The sequence below is a fragment of the Maniola jurtina genome, chromosome 2, assembly GCF_905333055.1.
Source record: "Maniola jurtina chromosome 2, ilManJurt1.1, whole genome shotgun sequence".
Lineage (NCBI taxonomy): Eukaryota > Metazoa > Arthropoda > Insecta > Lepidoptera > Nymphalidae > Maniola > Maniola jurtina.
This window is the reverse complement of record NC_060030.1, coordinates 9,742,991-9,758,219: the sequence shown is the minus strand read 5'-3', so window position 1 is coordinate 9,758,219 and position 15,229 is coordinate 9,742,991. Positions and strand designations below refer to the sequence as shown.

Here is a 15,229-nt window from a genome sequence, read left to right as displayed (position 1 = left end):
TTTATAAAAAATAAAATTCCAGCCGGAAAAATATCACACCAATGACTGACTGACATTATTTTCTAAAGAGCATTGAGCTATTAATTTACTTACACTGATATTTAAATGAATCCAAATCCAAAATGTGCTAAATAACATCACACCAGCTGTTAATATTATGACTTGAATTAAGTCAATAGGAATCTTAAACTTATTTTCTTTATCTATATCGATCTTTTTGCTCAACAGATTCCCAGCACTCTGCCAAAAAGGTCGTTTACGACGCTTTCTCAAGATTTTTTATTGTTATTATGTCAGACGGTGTTATGAACCGGTTTCTTGAGTGAACTTATTATTCTTATATCAGTCACTAAGTAAACTCTTCACCTCCAGTCGCGACTGCGTCAGTGAGGCACTGTTTTAAACGAATTTATTTCATCAGTCCGGTAAACAAAATAAGTGATAATTACGTTATTATCAAATACGTTAAATATTACATTGGACAATCGCCATTTTATGGAAATTTCCTATAATGTAAACGATTAATAAATAAGGAGGCAACTCAAGCAATTTTTTCAATTACTTATTTACATTTGTACTTAATCATGTTTTGGCGTAATATTTTTATTTATTTTACAACTACATTTCCGATAGAATTGAGCTTGATTGCGATCTCACCTGGTGGTAAGTGATGATGCAGTCAATATGTAAGAGGGTTAACTTAGCGGGTTAGCGGAATTGGTTAACAGTATAAAGGAGCAAAAATTTCTATTAAACGTTTCTGTAGATATTTGAAATTTAGTATCAAATTCGAGTGTCGTCGTACCCATTCAATTATGTAGGTAAACACCTACCAAGAGTGTGTGTACTGAAAAACATGTGATGTTATCGCTGGTCCGGTCCGATCACTCTGATAGTGTCAATTCATTGATGTTACTGTAATAGTAGTGGGCGGTCGTTTACAAGGAAAAAAGTAATGTGTGACTGACCAAATTCGCGCATTATAAGTAGGTACCTACTCGTGAATCAAATTAGGTTGCTGTCTTGGAGAGCGCCGCCATATAACCGCCATGTGTGTAAATTTTCCTAAAGTGAGTAAGAAGTTTGATATTATCAGCAATTTTTTGTTGGGTTATAATAAGTCAATGAACCATGTCTTAGATTATATAAATAGTAGATATGTATCAGCGCTGCCTACCAATTAATTTATATTTTGCTTGATTGAAGTAGGTAAGTAGTATTTTTTGCCATGTGACTTAATTTTACGGTTTCAAAAATAAGACAATAATATTATACAATAAATCATGCTCATAAATGATTACAAAATAAGATAATTCGCGCGATTTCGTTCAGGCGGATAGTTACGGTACGGTTTTATTAAATACTTCTAAAAAAAATCTTTAATTTTCCGAGATAAAAAGTACCTAGTGTATTTGTTAATTCTTCCAAACAGCCGAATCGGTTCAGTCATTGTGGCGTAATCAGTAACAAACATACAAACATTCACATTTATATAATATTATTATTTATATAAACCCAAACTGGCTTTTTTATTCACACACATCACAAGCATCAGCTTTATGGAGAAATTTCAGATATGCAGATTTCGTCATGATGTTTTCCTTCGTCGTTAACGGATATTGATAGGAATTTTAATACTATCGCTATCATTTTAATCTGTTAATTAATATTATACTCTACTTCACGCGTTATCTAAAATATTATCTACACGTGCGTTTTAATTACTCTAACATTAACATCACAATCTTTTGATCTACATAGTAATTATTATGAAGAAAATATTGTAACAATTGTTTTAGTATTTATGTATTTTACTAGAATTCACACTACTTATACATATATTTAAAAACTTTTGCAAAAATAGAGCTTTATAAAAGTATTCTACTTCCGTCTCCATGATCAAGATAGCTGTCTACCTATCAAACAGGATTAATGGTTAACCGATGAAAAGATAATTGACAGACAGAAAGACAGATGTCTTCAGATACTTTTGTATTAATAGCATTACTATTTGATGCCCGCGATTTCAACTCCTCTCTTTGGTAATCCGGTTAAATAGTGTCGAAATAGGTATGGATTATAATGAAAGTATGGATTCAGAAAGTTCATGCAGAAGCAGCGAAGGACCTGTTACTTGTGTGACATCCTAAACCGCAAAAATATAAATACAAATATGAAACATAATAATTTAATGATATCAAATTGCAAACCGCGATTTCTACGCAACTCACTTATGCAACTCACAATTATTGAAAAATATTCAACTACCTTACAATACGTTGTGAATGTTTTTATTAATATAGTGAATATGTATTTACTAGTTTTTCCGCGACTTCATTCTCGAGAATTTAGGTTTTTCAAAAACCGTTTTTCATCAATTTCCTTTCTTAGTAGGGGCTCACATTATAGAAAAAATCTATTTACTGAAACCTCAATTCAATAGACCCATTTGTATGTCAGTTAGTTTCAGTTAAATATTTGTAGTAGGTAGTGTCAGTTAAATATTTATTGATAAAAAACATTATTCACTCAAGTGATGAAAATCATATTAAATTTTACCCTGTACCTTATTTGATAGTGATGAAGATGTGTTGGATAAGTCAGGGTTTGTCGAATTTCGACCAGAGTTTTACCTATAATAATTTAACCATGGACGCATGAATACTAACTTGGGCACAGTACTCTTATTATTGGTCATCAAACTTGAACCTTAACTGTAACCTAACTTTAACCACCTGTTATGGACTTAAGCAATAATAATAATATATAATCATTTGAATAAATATCTGTAAGTACCTGCCTGTCTCAACAGTCTGTCAGTCATAATCTCTAAATGGATTACTTTAAATGCTAAAATAATAAAACGGTTGACAATTATTTACACTTATACGAGTGAGTAAATACTTAAATAAAGATAATTATAAGATATTGATAATACTCAATTTTTATACAATTTTAATATTTTTACTAATACATTATCAATAACAATTTTGTTTCGTTTTATGACATAATATATTGTACAAATTATAAACTTATTGCTCAGTAGCAATCAAAATTATTTAACGTACTTACCTACAATCGTTGCATTATAATATTATTATTTGCTCTACCTTGTTGTTAAAATGTTTATTTTAAAATATGCGTAGGTATGTATATGATATTCTGAATAAAAACACGGCCAAGAGCAACGGAACAGATGGACAGACGGACAGACAGACAGACAGACAACAAAGTGATCCTGTAAAGGTTCTGTTTTTCCTTTTGAGGTACGGATCCCTAAAAAGAATTATCGTAAATTATTTATCAATGTTGTTAAAAAAACAGAGTGGCTCATGACAATAATATAATCATTAAAAGTCGATATTTTGTTTTAGTCATTTTGTCAAGAGTGCTTTGCGTAATGATTAGAATTATTTCAGTAATGAACATCATTCCTCAAACTAAAAGTTTCGTTGTAATATTTACAATGAAGAAGTTATTTAAAAGTTTCATTCATTTATGACCTTGCATGTCGTCATTCACGACGCCACTGAATAAATGAACACCACTTTTTAGAATGAAAATGTTTCTCTTTCATAGAAAAACGACGCAGTTTTAGGTTAATATTTGATGGTCCAGCTAGGCAGTTTCTGAGTTGGAATCAAATAAAATAGAGATAAATTACTTTTTCTGTGACTTCATCTGCGTGGATGTAGGTTTTTGAAGAATTAGAATTTCTCAAAATCCTTTCTTAGTGTATACGTTATGAACCATCTTATGTTTCTGGACCCAACGGTTAAGAGGGGTCTCTCCGTCACTCGCTCCATACAAACGTAGTTCCAATTTCATTTTAATATTAAGCAACCAAAGTCCATGAAATTTTGCAGACATATTCTAGGAACTAATATATATGCCTGTGGTTTTCCAGATTTCTGTTAAAATATTCGGTTTCAAAGTTACGCGGTCTTAAAAATTTACATACAAATCTTTGAGCCCACGTAATTTTAAAACTACATATTTTTAGAAAAAATCTAAAACACCACAGGCACAGATATTAGTTTCTAGAATATGTGTGCATAAATATCATGGACTTTGGTTGCTTAATATTCAATTGAAATTTGAACTACGATTATATGGAGAAGTGACGGAGAGAGCCCTGTTAATACTCTTGTTTTTATGCAATAAAGTCAAAGTTTGAGGTTCAGTTCTATTATGGTTTCGTTTATGATTTTGTTTCGTCACTATTCAGTGACGAATTATTTACATATTATGCTTTTATATTTTATTTTGATGGAGTGTATCATTTCTTTATTGAACTTTCTTATCGCTATTATTTATTTTAGTGTCATAGCGACTGACCTTGCTTAGTTATTTATTACTTTAATTTATCAATATAGGTTACGTACGATAAAAATTATCATTGTTATGAAAGATTTTTGTGTAAATTAAAAAGAATACTTAATATAATACATACATCTTTTATTTATTAAATACTAGAGTTGGGCTAGTTTCTGGATAAGTGACTAAGTATAAAAGTTAGTAAATCAAAAAACACGAAAATATCAAATTCCTATGATTCCTAAATAGAATATAGACAAAAAATTCTGCGGGACAGTATTTTAGACAAGTTTATTTTTGTAAGAGATTTTTTCTGCATTTTTTTTGGTTCTGTGAATACTTAACTATGATTTCATAGAAATAAGTGCTAATCAGTGATGTACAGAAACTCCGTTCTTCGTTACGCAATGAAGGTTCTCAGAAATTAGGAAAAATACCTGTATAGAGAGAGTCAGCGCGTGCCAGACCTTCGTTAATTTATAAAAGCTGGAAGTTTCTTGTATTAAAAGTCAACGTATAAAGTCCAAGTTTTTAATAAAAAATTTAAAAAACTAGTCTTTACACTTCGACGTATGATTTTTTACACCTTTATTGCCTGTTATTTCCCAGAGCCATGTAATCCAATTTCATAATCGCTGATCGTCCCTCCCTGAGTTGAAGACAATACGCATAGAAATTTTCAGCTTTTAAAAAATAAAGAAGGTCAGGCATGCGTTGGCTCTTAGTCATATTTCGTGAATAATGGGAAAGATTTGTATGTGCTAAGTAGTTTGATACGTTGTATGTTATTGTTATTGTCGTATCACACTAATATTATAAAGGCGAAAGTTTGTATGTGTGTGTGTGTATGTGTGTGTATGTTTGTTACTCCTTCAAAAACGCAAAAACTACTCGACGGATTTGGCTTAAAAGAATGGAGATAGATAATATCCTGGATTAGCACATAGGCTACTTTTTGTCCCGGAAAATCAAAGAGTTCCCACGAGATTTCGAAAAACCTAAATCCACGCGGGCGAAGTCGCGGGCATCGGCTAGTATCTCATAATATGTAATCTCTTATCTATAAAAGAACTTAACTGGTGCTAGTTGTTCTTCCGCAACTAGTATTCGGTACGTGCCTAGCACTTAGATAAAACCTGTGTACCATGAACGACATCTAAAGTTATGTTAGACCAAATCAACTGAAATCTAAAACAAAGTTGTTATTGCAGAAGTTTTGTAACAACTTTACTCACGATGTGGTCTAAGTATTGGTAGACCTTAAAAGGTGACAGTAGGTAATGTCCGATCTTTACTTCACTATTTAGGTATTAGTGTAATTTTGAAGTAAGTTAAAGGTCAGGATATTTGGTTCGTAAAAGCAGCCAATTTAGCACTGACCAAAAATATAATAACTAAGTAAATATAACATAGGTATATAAATTCCAAATACTTTTTGAGCATCATCGTACTTATATTTTGTAAAAAGCTGATATTGCTAATCTATAAGTACAATAATAGTATTAATAACATCCTTGAATGACCTCTTTCTATAATATAATTATTACTATTTATCAGTAATCGGTTGCTACGACGGACTTATTACGGAAGTTCAAATTGTAAAATAAGTCATAACGTATTTTCATAACATGTGAATTTATTATACGGTTTTGCACTTAATTATACAATACACTTAATAAACAAGTGTAAATTAAAAATTTAGAACACCCCGACAAGTGAAGGTTACAGTAACTAAAAAGAGCTGATAACTTTCAAACGGCTGAACCGATTTTCTTAGATTATACCTAAGAACACTCTCGATCAAGGCAAGGCAAGGCACCTTTCAAACAAAAAAAAAATTATAATCGCTTCATTAGTTTAGGAGCTACGATGACACAGGCAGATACACAGATACACATGTCAAACTTATAACACCCCTCTTATTGGGTCAGGAGTTAAAATAGATAAAACTGTAGTCATGATAATATCAATAGTTTTGTATTACAACGTTATTATAAATAAAATAGGTAAATATAAACTGATATAAAGGTTTGGTTGCAGATATAAAATACAAGAACAAATTAATGACGTGATCAAGTATCCAATACAATAAAGATGTCAAAAAGAAACTCTTTTGCGTTAATACCGCAGACGGCCAAGAAAATAGAGAAAAGAATAAAATTGGTGCCACCTGATGGGGGATGGGGATGGATGGTATTATTAGGAACGGCCCTTTCAAATGTAAGTAGCAATAAATAGGATGTTTATCATTCATGTAATATTATGCCTTGTACATTATCTTCCTTATTAGATATTGATTGTCTACGCAGTTATGACGTCGTATCATCGTATGACAGATATTAAATGTTGCTTAACAGGGCTCTCTCCGTTACTTACTCCATACAGTCGTAGTTCCAATTTCATTTGAATATTAAGCAACCAAAGTCCATGAAATAAGGCACAGATATTAGTTTCTAGAATATGTCTGCAAAATTTCATGGACTTTGGTTGCTTAATATACAAATGAAATTGGAACTACGTTTGTATGGAGCGAGTGACGGAGAGACCCCTTTTAATATTAACTATAATATTATTCCTCTGACTATAGGTACTTTTGCACATTTTATTTGATAATAACAGTTCTCATGATATTACTATTACGTTTCGAATAAAGTGTACTAAACGATTTTACTTTTGTTTTAGATTTTTAATCAGTCGATGTTATCATTATTTAGTTTGTTATACGGAGATGCATTGGAAGCAATGGGGCATAACACACAAGGAGCAGCTATTGTTTTAAGTACAATGTTATTTGTCACAAATTTCGGAGGACCAATAGCTGGGGCTATAGTAAAGTTAACGAGTCCAAGATTTGTATCTGTAACAGGCGCAGTTTCGTGTACAGCTGGTTTATTGTTAAGTGGATTCTCCACAAATATTTGGCATTTGATATTGACCTATGGTGTTTTATTAGGTAGAGTATTATGTATACTTAATACTTACAATACAATGTTGGCTTAATTTTCTGCAATGTTTATAGATAAATATATTTTTAACTTTCTTAGCATTTTCTAGGTTTTGGCCTAGGATTTATACAGAACGCTTCATTTGTGGCTATTAACAGCTATTTCAAAGTCAGAAGAAGCCTAGCTGTTGGGCTTGCCATGGTTGGCACCGGCGTGGGACAGACTCTCATGCCTCATGTCGTGCAATACCTTCTGGATGAATTTGGATTTAGAGGGGCTTGTCTACTGTTGGCGTCTTTAAGTTTACACGGGGTTTGTAATTTCAATCAATCGTTTATTTATTTGCTCTAAATGCAGGTTAACAAACACAATTGCAGGTTAACAATTTAATTAAAATAACTTACTCTACTGTACATAAAAAAAGCTGCCGCTATAATGTTATAGAATCTAAACGGATTTTTATAATGAAATTGTTTATTAAAAATTATATTATACGTGGGGTATATAATTTAATTAATATAAATGACTTTGAATGAAGTTACTCTACTGTACATAAAAGGAAGCTTCTATAGTAATATTATAGTGTCCAAGCGGATGTTTACTATGAAATTGTTTATTTGAAAATTATATTATACACAAGGTATATAATTGAACAAATATGAGTTGCTCTACACTACAGTAGATAAAAGGAAGGTTATAACTGATATTAAACATATATTTTACACCTACCCCGTTATTTAAGATATTCGTTTTTTTTTTTGAAAATTAAATTTGATGTATTTGATTTGAAATATTTTATCTGTAGATATGCGGAACATTGTTGATTCAACCTGTGGAATGGCACATGAAAAAAATTGAAGTAGAAATTGAAGTAGATGAAAAGATGCACCTACTAGAAGAAAATAACAAAGATCCTATTAAAAATAAAGATTATAATGCTAACGGTAATGTAATATTCAAAAAAACTAGACGTGCTACAGAACCTTCACTTATTTCGGAGATTGTAGCTGAGAAGCCAAATAATAATAAAGCCTTATCACAAAGTTACAAAGAATTGCAAGTGAACACAAACGGGAAATCAGTTGATCTATTGAATGGTAATTCTAATATTATTCTTTATAATTCCTGTACTAATATCCCTACTAATATTATAAATGCAAAAGTGTATGTCTGTCAATCTATTAACTTTTTACGGCCCATGTGTAACGTTGTAACTTGTTCCCTAAAAATTAAATAAATATTTAACGCGGAACCCGCAAGTGCAGTGCGCGGACGGCTACCGAACCTACTCCTAGAAACTGGTTTTGCACACGGGCCGCGACGCGCGGCTGCCGGCGCGGCGCGCGCGCGCTCACTCACTACACGGACTCGGCACCGACGGTTCGTTTTTCGATACAGAAACTGAAATAACCGCACTACGCGTCCTTAAATTAACCTAACCTATTTAAAATTCAAGTGTGCTAGTGCTCCATAAGGACCCGCTGGGGTCCGCTGCATAGGCACTGAACTCAACGGCCCTCCTTCTACCTGGTGCAACGCTCTAACGCCGAGGAGCTGCCTCTGGAGCACGTCGTTAACCTGCCTGACGGAACCCCAGAAGGCCACGGACTTCCTCCTGGAGCAGGCCAGTCTCGTTTGTCCTAACTCATCTGCAGGGTGCGTGCGGTGGTAAAGACGATTAAAGGCAGGATCGACCCACACCCGGGACTTTTATTTAACTATTCCTGTGACGGTCTACCCCGTCACAGTGGCGCCCTTCCCGTGGTTCTTTATCCACCAATCCACCCTGTAGTCTTCTCACACAACACTACAGATTCCGCACCGTCATTCTCAACAGTGTAAACGACGAGGTGTTGCAACAACGAACTGGTACGTACTCTCTAACGTATTACGCTTAAGCTATTTTGTGTTTTGCCTATTTTCGATTATAAACTGTTACGTGCATACCTATACCTAGTTACTAGTGTTAAACTTACAAAATAAGTCTTATAAATTGTTAAATTGTCTCAGTTATGCACCGTATAGTAATTTAACTGCAATAACTACGTAACAGTTCGTAACTTACCTACCTAATTGATTGTGATAGTTTTACCTTCTTTTTCTTATGCATTCGACCTCACGCGCTGACCACCCGCCATAATAAAATAAAATTACTGCTGTTACCCGCGCTGCGCTAATTATTGCCTATTGCCACCGAGTCGTACGTAGTAATTTTGTAAAAAACAGTTTACAGTATTATTATTTGTCAGAATATTTTATTAGACTAGTTTTATTATTCTTGTTTGCTTATATCATCACTCATTAATGTCATTTACGTATTAAAAATTGTAGTTAGCTTTTATTTATATGTACCTACTGTTGATTTTTTAAATTTTTGTTGCGCTTTTGCTGTATATTTTTTTTTTGTAAAAATGGGAACTCACCCTATCAAATATTTTCTTTTAAACAAAAATGAACTGTCTTACGAGGTCTTAATAAGAGGTGCAGAACCAGCTTCTACGGTGATCGAACTTAAAAAGCAAATCGCTAAACTAACGCCTTCGCTACCAAGCACTGATATTTTGGAGTCAGGTCTAGACCCGGCCGACGATCTTTCGGGAGCCGCTATTTCTTTAAAAGAGCTTGCAACGCGTGTAAAACAGCTAGAGGAAAAATATGATTATAGTCTTCACGAACGATCGCGCGCTTTATGCTATCATATCTACCATAGGTTGAAACGCATTGACGACTCGACGCCTAGCGCCACGGCCAAGGGAGTAAATAAAGACTTCAACGACTTGTACAATCGCTTAGCTACTATACAACGTCCTAGTACCCCCACGCCGAGTACATCTAGTGCAGGCCAACCTTTTTTCGAGAACACTACCTCGCCAGCTACGACAATAATAAATTGTGACCACCAGTTAGATCGAATTAGACCTAAATTTAATGGTGCAACTTGCGTCCGTGCATTCCTTACGGATGTAAAAGAATACGCATCTGTAAAGAATATAACAGCGGATCGCCTATTAGCTCAAGCGCCATTATTTTTCACGGGCAATGCCAAGCATTGGCACCGGAGCATACGCGATACAGTCAAAACTTGGGACGAGTTAGCTAAACTATTACTTAGAGATTTTACTAAGAAAGACTATGACTACCGACTATTAGCTGAAATCCGTAGCCGAACGCAGGGCGAAACGGAAGATATAGTTATATACTTCTCCATAATGGCTGACTATTTTTCTAGACTTATAAAGCCTTTGTCAGAACAGGACAAACTTGAAATCTTACTACATAACATACGGCCGTGTTACGCCAACGTTTTAGCAGCTAACCCAGACAGTTTAAATTCGGTCGAAAAGTTACGTACTTTGTGCTTAAACTACGAAAGCGTACATGGAATGACAGCTCAATATAGGGATCCACCGCGTGTAACTCCTAATACACTAGCTCCTGACCTAGCTTTTGAACCTAAATCTAACCAAAACTCAAATAAACATTTTAACACACACAAACCTTTTGGCTCTAAATTCAATCACAACTACACAAAAAAATACTACACAACTAAAAATGAAAATAATATGCAACCAAAGTCCGTTAATGCCGTTGCAGAGGTCTCTAAACCTACACGTTTATCATGTCCTAGGTGTCGAACTAATGACCACACCCTAAGCCAGTGTAAGATGGAACGGTTTCCCATTTGTTTTAAATGTGGAAAGCAGGGAGTTAAGTTTCCTGACTGCACTGATTGCCTAGCTATAGGGAAATCTAATTCTAAAAATAAGTCAAAAAACTAGCTGTGCAAGATTGCTGCAATTCGAGCGCCTTACCTACTCGTAAACATAAAAACTATAACGAACAAGAGTGGAAGGATTGGTTAACTAAAATTAACATATTTTTTTCTAGCTACCCACACCCAGGACTTTTATTTAACTATCACTGTGACGGGGTAGACCGTCACAGGAATAGTTAAATAAAAGTCCCGGGTGTGGGTCGATCCTGCCTTTAATCGTCTTTACCACCGCACGCACCCTGCAGATGAGTTAGGACAAACGAGACTGGCCTGCTCCAGGAGGAAGTCCGTGGCCTTCTGGGGTTCCGTCAGGCAGGTTAACGACGTGCTCCAGAGGCAGCTCCTCGGCGTTAGAGCGTTGCACCAGGTAGAAGGAGGGCCGTTGAGTTCAGTGCCTATGCAGCGGACCCCAGCGGGTCCTTATGGAGCACTAGCACACTTGAATTTTAAATAGGTTAGGTTAATTAAAGGACGCGTAGTGCGGTTATTTCAGTTTCTGTATCGAAAAACGAACCGTCGGTGCCGAGTCCGTGTAGTGAGTGAGCGCGCGCGCGCCGCGCCGGCAGCCGCGCGTCGCGGCCCGTGTGCAAAACCAGTTTCTAGGAGTAGGTTCGGTAGCCGTCCGCGCACTGCACTTGCGGGTTCCGCGTTAAATATTTATTTAATTTTTAGGGAACAAGTTACAACGTTACACATGCCCTTACCGACTTTGACAAAATTGACTTTATTTATTTTTTCGCATTATTCGAATACCCTAAGCTAAGTGCTTAATAAGTTTCTTTTTTTTTTAGGAAAATACGAAACACCAAAACCAAAGAAAACATTATTGAGAAAAATATACGACCTATTCGACATATCTCTTCTGTCGAGTCCTCGTTTCTTAAACGTGATCATTGGAACTGCACTCACAGTGGTGTCTATTCAAAACTTCAGCATGTTGTATCCATTTTTCCTTCAGGTGCATAGCATTATTAAATTAATTATTATTAAAGACCTTAATTTTTGCGCAGTTCTTAAAGTAAATGCTTATTGAATTTTTCATAGTAATAATAGTAAACAAAGTATTATTTACTTATTATTTACTTATTTGCTCAATAAAAATTTATTATTATTATACTTTGTTTATGATAGAATGGTTAAACTGAGATTTTCACAAAACTATCGAATACAATACAACATTTGTTCATTCAGACTTTTCTTGTTAATTTTTCTCATCATTAAAAATTATTGTGTTTTACAGAAAAAAGCTTCGATGGACAAAAAACAGACTGCTCTCTGTATGTCAGCTGTTGCTTTGGCTGATATTGTAGGCAGACTGACGCTGCCGTCCTTGCAGGATAAGTACCATATTAAAGCCAGATTTATGCTGATCATGACTAGCATATGGTTGATTGTCGTGAGACAAAGTGAGTACTCATTATTTTATTGGTTTAAAGCAGCGATATCAAATTTTTGATGGCTGTTATTTGTTCAAGAATTCTGATTAAGAATATTATAATTTATTCGAAGCAATTAATATTATAATGCTTGTTTTTTCTTTGTTGAAAAAACTGTTATAGTTATATATTTATTTAGTTACCAATTACTTTAGCAGTTTTCAATATTTAATGATATAATTTATTAATTCTTTTTCTTATTTTAATTTCAGTTTTGGCATATCAAACCGGCTTATATGTGCTTTTGACTATGTCAGCTCTTTATGGATTTGGAAGAAGTATGGTGATAGTTGCCAGAAATCTTGCTATTGCAGACGAGTGTAGAATGGATCAAGTGCCTTCAGCCGTTGGTTTGGGCATGTTGAGCATGGGTATTATCGTACCCCCAGCAGGATACTTCCTGGGGTGGATCAGAGATTATACTGACAGTTACATCGTCTGCATTACAGCACAGAACTTACTTCTGGTAGTGTTCTTAGCAATGTGGATCCCAGACATGATATTTTTATATTACAAAGAGAAAACGAAGAAAAAAAAATACATCGAACAAGCGATAGCGTAATCGTGAAGTATAGTTGTTTATTTGGAGGGATCCAAGCGGAACTAGAAATAAATAACTATTTATTTAAAATCCCAATAATGTACTGGGGTATATTCCCACACAGATTTGCCTGTGATATGTACCATAATGAAATTGTATAATAAGTTAAAGTCTAGGCTTATTGGCTGTGAGATTTTGAGTGTAAATGTAAATATGGTTAGGTGAGCGTTTTGTTTGGTTCAGATAATCACACCAGTTAAGCATTTATAAAACGAATGTAGATTGGCGGAAGCTGTGTTGTAAATTAAAGTTATTATTTAAGTATTTATTTCTTTAGTGCGATTTATAATCTCTAGTCTAATAAAGTAATCAATTTAAGTGTTTTTTTTTTATTTCCTATGCCTGTGCAAATCACAAAATGATTTTTCGGTCACGTTGTTAGGTATAGGATTCAACATTTCATACATTCTTGTTTAATAGTAAGTCTTTTGAAATAAGAAGACTAGAATAGACAAATACTTGGAAAACTCTCGCAGGAGAATCATGTAAATTTGTATCCAGTTCTAATACCTATTTAGAATAACATCGGTAAACTAAGCCGGGGTCTGCATTCTAAAAATCTGTTCCACAGAATCGTGTGTTCTCATAAAAATAAGAGCATCGTATTACAGTTTATAGGAGATTACCGACTGAACGATCAGTTCAGAAATCTCATGTTTAATTCAGGCGTAGACGCCTGAAAGCTGAACGCACCGAACGTCGCCGGCAGACAGCCGAGGTCTAGCATACGGATGTAGGTGCTGTATACCTTAACCACAGAATAAATAAAACATAGGTAGTCTATATGTCACGTTTATGTACCTAGAGGCATTGAAATATTTGTAAAAATCTATTAAAAATATGCTCCTGAAAAAAGCATATTATACAATCGAAGATTATGTAAATGACAAGAAAGCGTGGATTTGACTCGCTCCAGCAATCTCGTATTGTTCCTACGCATAGTTAAGTGTTATAAATTAAATTAAAGAAAAGTCATGAACACATCAAATGAAAGTATCAAACTTTTAATTTTATAAAGTGATGGATACCTACTGTTTATGTCCTTATGATTTAATAAATACTTAAATGGAAAAATTTCGTAGAGTTATCTTGAAAAATACATAATGTATTACGACAAAATCTTCTAATATTATTAGCTTTCATTATCTTAGGACGAAATAACTATAAGTAGCCGTCTCTTACCTAGAGTGGTTTAGCAATGGAGAATATCAATAGTTAATAAATATGACCTATAAACATAATTTAAAGGCGTATAATGATTTATAATAATTATTTTCGTCCGCGTTAAGTTCAATACGGCGCGTAAAACTAGAGTCCTTTTTATTATTTTTCCATGGCAAGGCTAGTAGGTTGCTCACCACTCGCAGATTTTGTGTATTTTGCTCTTTGTCATCTAGAAATATTGTGGACCGAGCCATTGTATAAGAGAATATTTTTTTTTTTTTTCTTTATTACTACCCAGTAATTAGGACGTTCGTTTAAAAACAAACTTTGGAGATTTTACAGCGTTTTTGAACCATACAAGTAATAATATAAATTACTAATTTGGTCAGTCTCTTTTACTATTTAATCAACACGTCCTAATTATTTTCTGTAGACACTATTCTTTTTCTGTGCTTACTATGTTATTTAAAAAGTGCTGTGCAAAATTTTATGCTTCTAAACCCATATTGTATGTCAGTCAGACAGTGTTTTAGAGTTTTATTGAGTAGATGTAGTATAAAAATTAATTAATTTTATCAAGACACGCGTCACCGTGTCCGCCAAGTTCTTAATATATTATCCGAAATACAATTTACCGTTTATCGAAACTGTGCTGTAACTACAATCTCGAGTGAAAATTGTAAAATTTCTATAGGCGTGAGGAAACTGTAATCGTTTTATGTAAATTTCGAAAATAAGGGAATATGTATGCGTATCAGGGTCCACTACAGTCTGGCTTAGGTGCTAGTTGCAACGAATAAGCACAAAAGCTGGAATGAGTCGAGTTTTTCTTTAAAGTTGGAATTACGAAAACCAACAAAATTGCTGATTGTGCTCCTATAGTTTATTTTTAATTAAAAAAAACCAAATATCAACTTCTAAATAGGTACAAACAAAGTAAATTACTAGTTTCAGGAACTGTTAACTTATTTGGCAGGAAAGTTACGTTACG

At 34.1% G+C, this 15,229-nt stretch overlaps 1 protein-coding gene across 1 annotated transcript; it reads left to right on the top strand.

The window, feature by feature from the left end:
- The first annotated feature begins 846 nt into the window (after nucleotides 1-846).
- On the top strand, nucleotides 847-13,388 carry LOC123870652 (monocarboxylate transporter 5-like). The gene is made up of 8 exons (XM_045914001.1): nucleotides 847-1,070; nucleotides 6,358-6,537; nucleotides 7,000-7,270; nucleotides 7,372-7,574; nucleotides 8,068-8,359; nucleotides 11,829-11,995; nucleotides 12,278-12,443; nucleotides 12,686-13,388. The coding sequence occupies exons 2-8, from the start codon at nucleotides 6,412-6,414 to the stop codon at nucleotides 13,033-13,035; spliced, it is 1,575 nt and encodes a 524-aa protein (XP_045769957.1). The 5' UTR covers nucleotides 847-1,070; nucleotides 6,358-6,411; the 3' UTR covers nucleotides 13,036-13,388.
- Nucleotides 13,389-15,229: the final 1,841 nt, after the last annotated feature.

Bases quoted from the DNA above. Each gene is read 5' to 3' on its own strand.
- LOC123870652 (XM_045914001.1), top strand. From the start codon at position 6,412: ATGTCAAAAAGAAACTCTTTTGCGTTAATACCGCAGACGGCCAAGAAA. The intron at 7,575-8,067 runs GTTTGTAATTTC...TTTTATCTGTAG, and splicing joins CGTCTTTAAGTTTACACGGG to ATATGCGGAACATTGTTGAT. The intron at 11,996-12,277 runs GTGCATAGCATT...TGTGTTTTACAG, and splicing joins TGTATCCATTTTTCCTTCAG to AAAAAAGCTTCGATGGACAA.